At 47.2% G+C, this 11,432-nt stretch overlaps 1 protein-coding gene across 1 annotated transcript in view; it reads left to right on the top strand.

The window, feature by feature from the left end:
• Window positions 1-68: 68 nt before the first annotated feature.
• The window catches only part of tmem196 (transmembrane protein 196), a 12,891-nt gene continuing 1,527 nt past the window's right edge, over window positions 69-11,432 (top strand). Inside the window, exons 1-3 of the mRNA XM_029731134.1 lie at window positions 69-840; window positions 3,636-3,692; window positions 11,401-11,432. The exon at window positions 11,401-11,432 is cut by the window's right edge and continues 104 nt beyond it. Of these exons, the coding sequence (XP_029586994.1) occupies window positions 676-840; window positions 3,636-3,692; window positions 11,401-11,432 (254 nt within the window). The 5' untranslated portion in view covers window positions 69-675. The remainder of the gene's footprint in view (window positions 841-3,635; window positions 3,693-11,400) is intronic.

Raw genomic sequence — 11,432 nt, 5'->3', positions numbered from 1 at the left:
GAGAGAGAACTGGAGGGCACTTGGGTCGGGTCGCAGAAGGGTGTTGAGTGTGTCTGCGCAAGCGTTTAAGCCCCATGGACAGCAACCGCGTGCCAGTCTCGTTAGCGACCGTTCAGAGCAGAATGCTCTCCTCTCATTATTGACCGGAGAAGCTCCCGTTATCAGCGAGAGCAACCAGACGACTCACTTTTGGATTTGATCCAGCCTTTATTCATGCAGGTTAGTCGCATTGATAAAAATTGGTAGCTAAATAAAACAAATATAACATCTGCTCGAAATGACAGAGATGTCCGTGGAAGGCAACTTCTTTACGTTTCAAACGGATTTACCTGATCTCCTGCCCAGAACTTTCCTCATCAGGGATATGGACATCAAGCCCTCTCCTCCTCTGTCCGCCAGCGTTGGATCCTCCAGGGTCGGGTTGCTAGTTGGCACAAGTACAATATAAATGTTTTGAAATGGGGTGAAACCAGAAGGTACCTGAACTTATCCAGGTCATCTATATTTAACCAGGACAGAACACTTATCAACAACCGTGACTGTTTTCCAGGGAGCAGCCGACGAAACGCTTATTTTCGTTTAAAAAAGTTTTGCTGCCAACCCGTGTCCTCCTGACTGAAGCCGACTTAGGAGGGCAGACAAGCGGACTGGTCTCCATGAGGATGCCCGGGCAGGATGTGTTCCAGCCGAAAAATTCTGTGGAGCCTGCTGCTGCTGTCAGTGTTGGAGGTGGGGCTGGGGGTCTCCAGTATCGTCCTGGGAGCCGTTGGGCTCAGCCGGGTCAGGGAGGAACACAAACCACAGCAAGGAGACGCTTCACCTATCTGGAGCGGCCTGTGTGTATGTAGAGCCTTTAGTTTACCATATCTCCCTCTCTCTCTCCCTGCTCTCTCTCCTCTCTCTCTCTCTCTCTCTCACTCTCTCTCTCTCTCCCTCCCTCCCTCCCTCCCTCTCTCTCTCTCTCTCTCTCTCTCTCTCTCTCTCTCCTCTCTCCACTCTCCCTCCTCTCTCTCTCTCTCTCTCTCTCTCTCTCTCTCTCTCTCTCCCAATTCAATTCAAAGGGCTTTATTGGCATGGGAAACATATGTTTACATTGCCAAAGCAAGTGAAATAGTTAATGTGTTGGTTTCATTTTATGCTCATACAGTGAGCGCCTCGCGCTCGTTTACAGAAGACAGTCTCATTGTCTCGATTTCACTTCTCCCGGTGAAACGTTCCATGGAGGTCTGTGAAACATTCCATGGAGGTCTGTGAAACATTCCATGGAGGTCTTTGAAACGTTCCATGGAGGTCTTTGAAACATTCCATGGAGGTCTTTGAAACATTCCATGGAGGTCTGTGAAACATTCCATGGAGGTCTGTAAAACATTCCATGGAGGTCTTTGAAACATTCCATGGAGGTTTGTGAAACATTCCATGGAGGTCTTTGAAACATTCCATGGAGGTCTGTGAAACATTCCATGGAGGTCTGTGAAAGGTTCCATGGAGGTCTGTGAAAGGTTCCATGGAGGTCTGTAAAAGGTTCCATGGAGGTCTGTGAAACATTCCATGGAGGTCTGTGAAATGTTCCATGGAGGTCTGTGAAAGGTTCCATGGAGGTCTGTGAAACGTTCCATGGAGGTCTGTGAAAGGTTCCATGGAGGTCTGTGAAACATTCCATGGAGGTCTGTGAAACGTTCCATGGAGGTCTGTGAAAGGTTCCATGGAGGTCTGTGAAACATTCCATGGAGGTCTGTGAAACGTTCCATGGAGGTCTGTGAAATGTTCCATGGAGGTCTGTGAAATGTTACATGGAGGTCTGTGAAATGTTCCATGGAGGTGTCGTGACGTTGTATTAGTTAATGTGACGACTGTTGCTCATCGAATGATTAACGGTTTATAATTACGTGATTAAATGAATTAAGCAATGAATCAAGCAATTATTAACTCATTAACCTGGGGCACCATGGGAACATTGTTTTGATTGAGTTTCTATTTCCCAAATTAACTCAAAGGATATCAGAATATCGATTACAACAGTCGCTAAATTAATCAATTTCCTCTACAGTCTCATAATCTGAAAGTCGTATAATCCGGGAATCTGCACGGACCCGGGCTTTACCACTGAATTTACCACACCAATCTTAGTTGATTATTTATTTACTAGCAAGCTAAAATGATGATAAAAATGCACATACACAAAACACAGTCTAGCTATCGATTAGGACTTAGTATAACGGGCCAACACACTATGGCGCTTGTTACCCAAAATGGGGATTTTAAAGAGAGAGAAAGAAAGGAAGTACACGAGAGAAATATACATTTGGGTTCATTTGTCAGCCATGCTTATTTAAAATTAGCCTTGCCCCGAACTGCCGCTCTTATGGGTCAGAATATAATGATGTAATTACGTGTTGGAGTTCTCAGGTGGGAAGCTCCGCGTGGGTCGTTTAGGCTTCTAAATGACGCAGTTCTCCGGCGCAACTCTCTGGTTGTCCTCACGATGTCAGTGTCCTTCTTGGCTAAGTGGTCTGATCCTCACCCTTGATCGGAAAGGGGTCTTCTGAGGACAGACAGCTCTGTAGCTCAGAGCTCACAGCTTCGGCTCGAATGGTGTCGATACCACGATTCAATGGAGAGTGGAGGCTGGGTGGTTCGGCTTGAATTCACCCGCTTAGACACAGCTACTCGTCCGTAGCTCGTGTAGAAAAATATTTCTTTGTCTTCAACCTTGTGTTTCGTTTTGGGGTTCGTCGACTTTGTTAGACCTTAGCTGCAGCTTGGGGTCAATAGTCTTCTATGTTAATTCTTCACTCTCCTGTCTTATACCCTCAGGTCAGAAGTGGGTGTAACCGTCTTTAGGGCAATTCTCTGAGCGGACCAAGTAAAGGGGGCAAGGCTTAGATTTGGCTAAAAATCCAATTTTAGACACTAACTTCACATTTCATCTTTACCAAAACATTCTGTTTGATTTGGATATTTTCCAAACAGCGTACAATGTATAAACATCAGGCATATACTGGGAAAACTCTTAAAGGTACAATGTTTTCATAATAACGTCATCTCTTAACCTTTAAAAACAAATACAAAAGTTACATACATTTTACTATTCCACTTTTCGTCATAACCACCATTGTGGCTGACGGAAACCATTGTTCCAAAGTCCCTTTATTGCATGTTTAATGTTCTGAGGCCAGTTCTCCATTGTTAGGACAAAGGAATTTCTCTGTGGCCTAAGTTTTATTATGGGCGTGAGGTGTCATAAAACCCCCACATCTTCAGACCCCTAGATCTCTCCTCCTCTGTTGGGGGTTTGGGAGATAATCTGTAGGGTGGTGGTCTCCTGTACCCTGACCTGATCAGGACAGTCATGACAGAGGTCTGTGAAAGGTTCCATGGAGGTCTGTCCCATTGATGTTCGCCAGATGAGCTAGGGAGGAGCTATAGGTTCTCATCATTTTACTGAAGGTTTATTAAATTATTCGATAGTTTCTATGCTGTCATAATTTCACAATTTTGTCCCTTTTGAACTTGGACATCTGAAGTTGTTTTCTCTTCTGATCAAGTTATGATCCAGTTCTGAACAGGTTCAGATTAGGTTCTGCTCATGTCATGAACCAGTTTTGATCTGATTCCTCTCTCTGTCTCTCTCTCAGTTTCTCATCTGTGGGATGTGTGGAGTCCTGTGTGCTAGGAAGAGGACTGGACTCATCGTAAGTACACATGCACGCACGCACGCAAACACACACAAACACACACACGGAAAACCAAAACACACACACACACACTTATGCACACACCCACCATACACCAGAGTACACAGACACAGGACTGCAGGTCAGTGAGTTAAGGAGTGTAGTGTAACAGTGTAGGTTCCGTCCCTCTCTTCGCCCCAACCCGGGCTCGAACCAGGGACCCTTGCACACATCAACAACTGACACCCACCGAAGCATCGTTACCCATCGCGCCACAAAAGCCGCGACCCTTGCGACGCAAGGGGAAACCCTACTTCAAGTCTCAGAGCGAGTGACGTCACCGATTGAAAGGCTATTAGCGCGCACCACCGCTAACTAACTAGCCATTTCACATCGGTTACACTCACCCCCCCTTTGACCTCCTCCTTTTCCGCAGCAACCAATGATCCGGGTCAACAGCATCAATGTAACAGTGTAGGTTCCGTCCCTCTCTTCGCCCCAACCCGGGCTCCTTGCACACATCAACAACTGACACCCACCGAAGCATCGTTACCCATCGCGCCACAAGAGCCACGGCCCTTGCGACACAAGGGGAAACCCTACTTCAAGTCTCAGAGCGAGTGACGTCACCGATTGAAACGCTATTAGCGCGCACCACCGCTAACTAACTAGCCATTTCACATCGGTTACAGTAGCACTGTTGTCCTCTGTATGAGGGCGTGAGCACGTGCAGAAATATATCCAGGACAGGAGGTAAGAGTTACTCAGGTCCTTCAGAAAGAGAGACTAGAGGAGACAGAGACAGGAGTCACCTCTTTCTCACCCCCCCCCCCGCCTCTGTCTCTCTGTCTCTCCCTCCTCGTCTCTCAGTCGCCTCTCCCTTTCTACCCCATCTCTCTCTCGCTTGCTCGCTCTCTCTTTCTGTCTCTCTTTCCCTGTCTCTTCTCAACAGTAACACATTACACTCACAAAAGTTGCAAAGGAATAGACATTTCAAATGTCATATGTCTATAGTGTTAATGATGTGTAAATTGTTGAAGTACAAAAGGGAAAATAAATAAGGGTTGTATTTACAATGGTGTTTGTTCTTCACTCATTGCCCTTGTGGTGTCTTTGGCTATGCCGGATTAAGTGATATGACATGCTATTCTATAAAATCCGTTCTCTGTAATTAATATTAACTGATTGAGCTAATCATGTAAATGTAATTAACTAGAAAGTCGGGGCACCACGAAAGAGTGTTTATAGAGCTGTTATCTTCCGAATAAACTCTGAAAGACCTAGTAATATTTTACATCAATAGCAGTCAATATTAATCGTCACCTTATTTCAGTCTCATCTGAAAGTTGTAAATTCTTGGCTAACAAGTTGAATCAGCAATACAAAATTGGGTTTAATTATTTATTTCCTAAATACCTAACTAATCACACAGAATTACATATACACAGAATGCAAATTATGTCATACAGAAAACGTCCCTGGTGGACGGAACCTGTATGATGGCTTGTTACACAAAGAGAGGGGGTTGGGCTTGAACGAAATAGCAGGAAGACTGAGGAACAAAGGGAGAAGCTAAGCTTTCGTAAATACAGTATCTTATGCATTCTAAATTACCGCCCATTTGGAAAAGGAAAATGCAATAAATATTTCCTCTGAGCTGCGCTTCGGTAGGTTGGTTGTAGATGCTGGCCGTGTTGGCCAACAGAGATCTTCCTGTCCTCAGAAGAATGTCTCTGGTGGTAAATTGGATACATTGTAGTATCTTCGTTGTGTGTTAGACTGGATACGTCGTCCATCCTTTCCTAGCCCACGTTTACAGCTGCTGTTGCTAACTCAACGGCTAGGATGGCTCACTTCTTTAGTGAATAAGAGTTATACCATTCACAACCAAAGCTCACGCTGAGGTTGGCTTAGTTCTATAGTTGACATGTTAGTCCTTTTTAACGTATGGACCGTCATCCTATCGTCCTCGGAACAGGAGGTTACATTTTCATCAAGGGCTTATATAGTGGAGGGAGAGAAGGGTGTGTTTCATAGTTTATAACCCATGTCTCTTCACAGGGCAGGCCACTGATTGAGCAGGGCTCTAACCTTATGAAAACCGAATTCTCTCATTTGGAAGCTAAAATGACGTTTAATCTTTTCACAAATAGTTTCATTTAAATTGCATTTTTACATTTACATTTTAGTAATTTAGCAGACACTCTTATTCAGAGCGACTTACAGTAGTGAATGCATACATTTCAATTAATACATTTTTTTATTTAATTTGTTTCCCGTACTGGGAATTTAAATTGAACAACAATTCCATGTGAATCTGATAACTATAATGTGTAGACTTTCCCAGATACAGTTTATGTCATCCTGTCATCAGTCATAATGTCTCAGATGACAACCGAACTGACATCATATTCATTAAGTTCCAATGCATATTTTCAACTGGTTCTATTACCGAAATATGGTTCCTTTCCCCCACTTGTTTGATGTTCCCAGACTCTCTATGTTTAACAAAGGCTATTTGAGAGTCCTTCAGTAGAGTCAGAGAGAGAGGGAAGGGAGAAAGGTATTTATGGGGGGTCATAAACCTTACCCACAGGCCAACGTCATGACACCCTTTTGTGGCAACAGGTCACAAATCTTGCTGCTGTGATGGCACACTGGTGTATTTCACCCAGTAGATATGGCAGTTTATCAAAATTTGATTTGTTTTCCAATTCTTTGTGAGTCTGAGGGAAATATGTGTCTCTAATATGGTAATACATTTGGCAGGAGGTTAGGAAGTGCAGCTCAGTTTCCACCTAATTTTGTGGGCGGTGTGCACATAGCCTGTCTTCTCTTGAGAGCCAGGTCTGCCTACGGTGGCCTCTCTCACACTGGTCCTGGCTATTCAGTTTATCCCCACAAATTCCTGTCATGTCTCTTCTTGCGGACTGACGACTTTGTGATTTTAGATTTGGGTCAGTCACAGTGGTCAGGTATTCTGCCACTGTGTACTCTCTGTTTATATAAGGGCACAGGGCGAAACCCAGACACAGACACGTGAGGCAGATGGTTTGAGTCTCTGATATTTATTATAATCCAAGGGGCAGGCAAGAGAATGGTCATGGACAGGCAAAAGATCATAAACAAGGTCAGTGTCCAGGAAGTACAGAGTGGCAGGCAGGCTTGAGGTCAGAGCAGGCAGTATGGTCAGGCAGGTGGGTTCAGAGTCAAGGCAGGCAAGAGCCAAAACCAGGAGGACTAGCAAAAGAGAGATAAGGAAAAGCAGGAGCACGGCAAAACACGCTGGTTGACTTGACAAGACAATACGAACTGGCAACAGACACAGGTAACACCGGAATAAATACCTAGGGACTAATGGGGAAAACGTGTGACACCTGGAGGTGGGTGGAGACAATCACAAAGACAGGTGAAACAGATCAGGGTGTGACAGTGCCGACGACCCGATATGGATGCAGAACGCCTTCCAGAATCAGGACGAGAACTGAGGACCCAGATCCGAAACCATGTCGACCGGGAGTCCATGGATTCGGAAGACGTGCTGCACCATGAGCTGGGCCATCTCCTTGGCTGAAGGTAACTTGGGAAGAGGGATGAAATGGGCGGCTTTGGAAAACCTATCCACCACTGTCAGAATGGTGGTGTTCTGTCTGACGGAGGAAGCCCAGTGACGAAATCCAGGGAAATATGGGACCAGGGGCGATGAGAGACAGGGAGTGGCTAAAGGAGGCCAGACGGAGCTTGCCGCGGAGTCTTGCTTTGAGCACACACCATGCATGCGACAACAAAGGCCGAGACAATAGGAGCCATGGTGGGCCACCAGAAGCATTGTCGGAGGAAAGCCACGGTACGATGAGCCCCAGGATGACAGGTAAGCCTGGAGGAGTGAGCCCATTCCAGGACCTGAGGCCGGGCCGGATCAGGAATGAACATCCGGTTAGCCAGCCCCCCCCCCCCCCCCCCCAGGGTGCCTTGCGGACCAGAGCCTCAATACCCCAAACAACCGAAGCCTCCAAACATGAGGCAGGGAGGATGGTCTCAGATTCAGAGGGAGTGGCAGTGGAACTGTACAGATGGGAGCTTCACGTTTTTGGACCCTGGGCGGTAGGAGATGGTGAAACTGAACCTGGTAAATAACAGGGCCCAACAAGCTTGCCTTGAGTTAAGGTGCTTGGCAGTGCGGAGGTATTCTAAATTCTTATTGTCAGTCCACACCAAAAATGGATCTTCCGCCCCTTCCAGCCAGTGCCTCCACTCCTCCAGGGCCATCTTAACTGCTAGGAGTTTCAGGTTCCCAATGTCATAGTTCCTCTCCGCAGGGTTGAGATGATGGGACATGAAGGCACAGGGATGATTCTTTTGGTCCTGGACGGATCGCTGGGAAAGGACGGCCCCTACTCCCACGTCGGAAGCGTCAACCTCAACCACAAACTGACGAGTCGGGTCTAGACGGATGAGGGCAGTAGTGAATCCCTGCTTTAGGTCCCTAAAAGCCTTGTCCACTGCTGGAGACCATGTGAATGTTACCTTGGGAGAGGTGAGTGCAGAGAGGGGGGGTGCCAGGTTGCTGTAGCCCCGAATTAAACGGCAGTAGAAATGAGCAAACCCCAGAAACATTGTAGCTGCACCCTGGACGTGGGCTGGGGCCAATCCACCACCGCTCTCACCTTTTCCGGATCCATCTGAACATTCCCTTCAGCGATGATGTATCCCAGAAAGGAGATATTGGAGCGGTGGAACTCGCACTTCTCAGCTTTTACAAACAACTGATTTTCCAGGAGGCGCTGAAGGACATGTCGAACATGGAGAATGTATTCCTGGGCAGAACGAGAGAAAACTAGGATGTCGTCGAAGTAGACAAAAACAAAATGATTTAACATGTCCAAGAGCACATCGTTGACCAGGGCCTGGAAGACAGCGGGCGCGTTGGTGTGCCCAAATGGCATGACCAGGTACTCATAGTGTCCACTGGCAGTGTTGAAAGCCGTCTTCCACGTGTATACGCACAAGGTGGTGGCCATTCCGAAGGTCCAGTTTGGAAAAGATGATAGCCCCCTGGAGAGGTTCGAAAGCTGAGGAGAGGAGTGGTAGAGGGTACCGATTTGTGATCGTAATGTCATTGAGGCCCCGGTAATCAATGCATGGACGCAGGGTCTTGTCCTTCTTCCCCACAAAGAAGAATCCTGTGCCAGCAGGAGAGGCAGAAGGGCGAACGCTCCCAACAGCCAGAGAGTCCTCGATGTACATGGTCCTGGTCTCAGGACCAGACAGGGAATATAGCCAGCCTCGAGGCGGTGTGGTGCCTGGGAGGAGGTCAATAGCACAATCGTAAGAACAATGTGGAGGGAGGGTACATGGTACTCTGCGGGAATGGCAGAGAGATCCAAGGCCGTATTCAATCCTGAAGGCAGACGTTCTGGGGAAGCCTGCGCCGCCTTCAGGCAGTGTGAATGGCAGAACGGGCTCCAACCCAGGATTGAACCCGTGGTCCAGTCAATATCGGGGTTGTGCTTCTGGAGCCCAAAAAATCCCAAAACAATAGGTAAGTGGGGAGACTCAATGAGGAGAAGCTGTATTGACTCACTTTGGTTTCCAGATACCCACATATTAATAGGAACTGTGCTGTGCATGACTCTTCCAATGGAGCAGACATCCAGTGCCCTGGCATCCATGGGAACGGAGAGGAGTTGAGTAGGGATACTTAGTTCCAATACCAGGGTAGTGTCCATGAAAGTCTCATCTGCCCCAGAGTCAATGAGCACCCGGAGAGACTTAGACTGGTCTCCCCACAGCAAGATCACATAAAAAGGAGTTTGGGTAATGGTAATTAGAGGGTTCCCAGTCAGGCTCACCAGTGTACTTGTACCTACTAAGGATTCAGGTCTCTTCACTGGGCAGGTGGCTATGTAATGCCCTACAGCACCACAAAACAGACAACTATTGGAGCTTCCCCAAACGTTCCCTAGGCAATAATCTAGCTCTTCCCAGTTGCAGAAGTTCCGGTGTATCCAACTCACCCGTCATCGATGATTCTCGAGGGAGGTCGGGTGGCCTCGGATCCTCTCTGAAAAACAGCCTTCGGGGACTTCCGGATTCCTTCGGAGGTGAGCGAGCCACAGCGGATGGACGAGTGTGACCTAGGCCAGACCTCCTCTCACTCCTGCGTTCTCATAGACGTCCATCAATCCTAATGGTGAGGGAATCGAGGTCCACCGGTAACTCCCGAGCAGCTAGCTCATCTTTTATCACCTCTGATAATCCGTGAAGGAAGGTATCGAATAGGGACTCCGGATTCCAGGCACTGTCGGAGGGCAACGTGCGAAAGTCTACAGCGTAGTCTGCCACACTACGGGAGTCTTGATGTAATTCAAGTAGTTTTCGGGCCACCTCTCCCAGATACCAGAGAATCGAAAACCTTCCTCACCTCTGCTATGAAGTCTTCCAGATCACGACAAATAGCGGATTGTTGCTCCCAAACTGCCGTAGCCTAGGAGAGCGCCCTTCCCGACATTAGCGTAATAATATACGCTATCTTTGACCGATCCAAAGGGAATAAAGATGGCTGCACCTCAAAAATGAGGGAGCACTGAGAAAGAAAACCCCAGCAGGTTCCAGGGTCCCCAAAATATTGCTCTGCAGGTGGTAAGCGTGGTTCTCGGGGAGCCGGGGTAGGCTGTACAAACCCACCACTAATAGTAAAAAGGTTACTGGGTGGTTGGGGGGTCTCAGAGGTGGCAGGTTGCCTTTGAGCCAACTCCCTGATTTGCTCCATAATAGCCTTGAACCCTTGGTCGTGGCGTTCCGTCAGGGAACGAAGCCCTTCCAAAAGGTCCAGCAGTAGCTCCTCATGCCTCCCAATGGTCTCTCTCCTATCCTCCTCTCAGAAGTCACAGAGGTGTAAATGACTGATCCATAACAAAGTAATTGCTCCTTCCTCACTCTGTGTTATTCACTCTTTCCTCTCCTTTCACTCTTTCCATCTTCTGGCTTATGCATCACCCTCTGTCTCCCTCCATCACACCTTCTTTCTCATCCTTTCACATGCTCTCTATCTCACTGTCATTCGATCTCACTTTAGTAAAAGCCATCCTCTCCTCTCCTCCCCCTTTCTCCTCTCCTCTTCTCTTCTCTCTGTGTGATGATTAGGTTATGGTAGGTTAGTGTATCTCTGGAGTCTGATGTGTTTCCAAACGATGGCTAATGACTGAAAAAGGAGTTCTGATTTGTAACATTAGGATCCCGATGTGTGTGTATCCACGCACACACCACACACACACACACACACACACACACACACACACACACACACACACACACACACACACACACACACACACAGTAATAAAGTGTGTGGGGATACTTAGTGGTCAGTTCACTGTAACTGAGCTACCAGGAAAAGTCAGAAATGTGTGTGTGTGAGAGAGAGTGAGAGAGGATAACTATGCAGTAAATAATACATTTTGCGCTGTAAGAAATATTCAACAACAGCACAATATTTACAGTGATACAGTAGGAAACTATAAACGGTGTGTTCCATCTCGTTCCCTCCCATCTCAGCATGTATTGTTTACTGCTGACAAGGTAGCTACAGTATGAGGAGGTGCAGTAATTTAAACCTTTGTGTATCTCTCTCTCTCTCTCTCTCTCTCGCTCTCTCTCTCTCTCGCTCTCTCTCTCTCTCTCTCTCTCTCTCTCTCGCTCTCTCTCTCTCTCTCTCTCTCTCTAGATGATTCTGTTCTCAGCCTGCTGTATCTGTGG

The sequence above is a fragment of the Salmo trutta genome, chromosome 34 (genome assembly GCF_901001165.1).
Source record: "Salmo trutta chromosome 34, fSalTru1.1, whole genome shotgun sequence".
Taxonomy (NCBI): Eukaryota; Metazoa; Chordata; class Actinopteri; order Salmoniformes; family Salmonidae; genus Salmo; species Salmo trutta.
The sequence above is the reverse complement of the archived record's forward strand: the minus strand, read 5'-3'. Positions and strand labels throughout refer to the sequence as shown.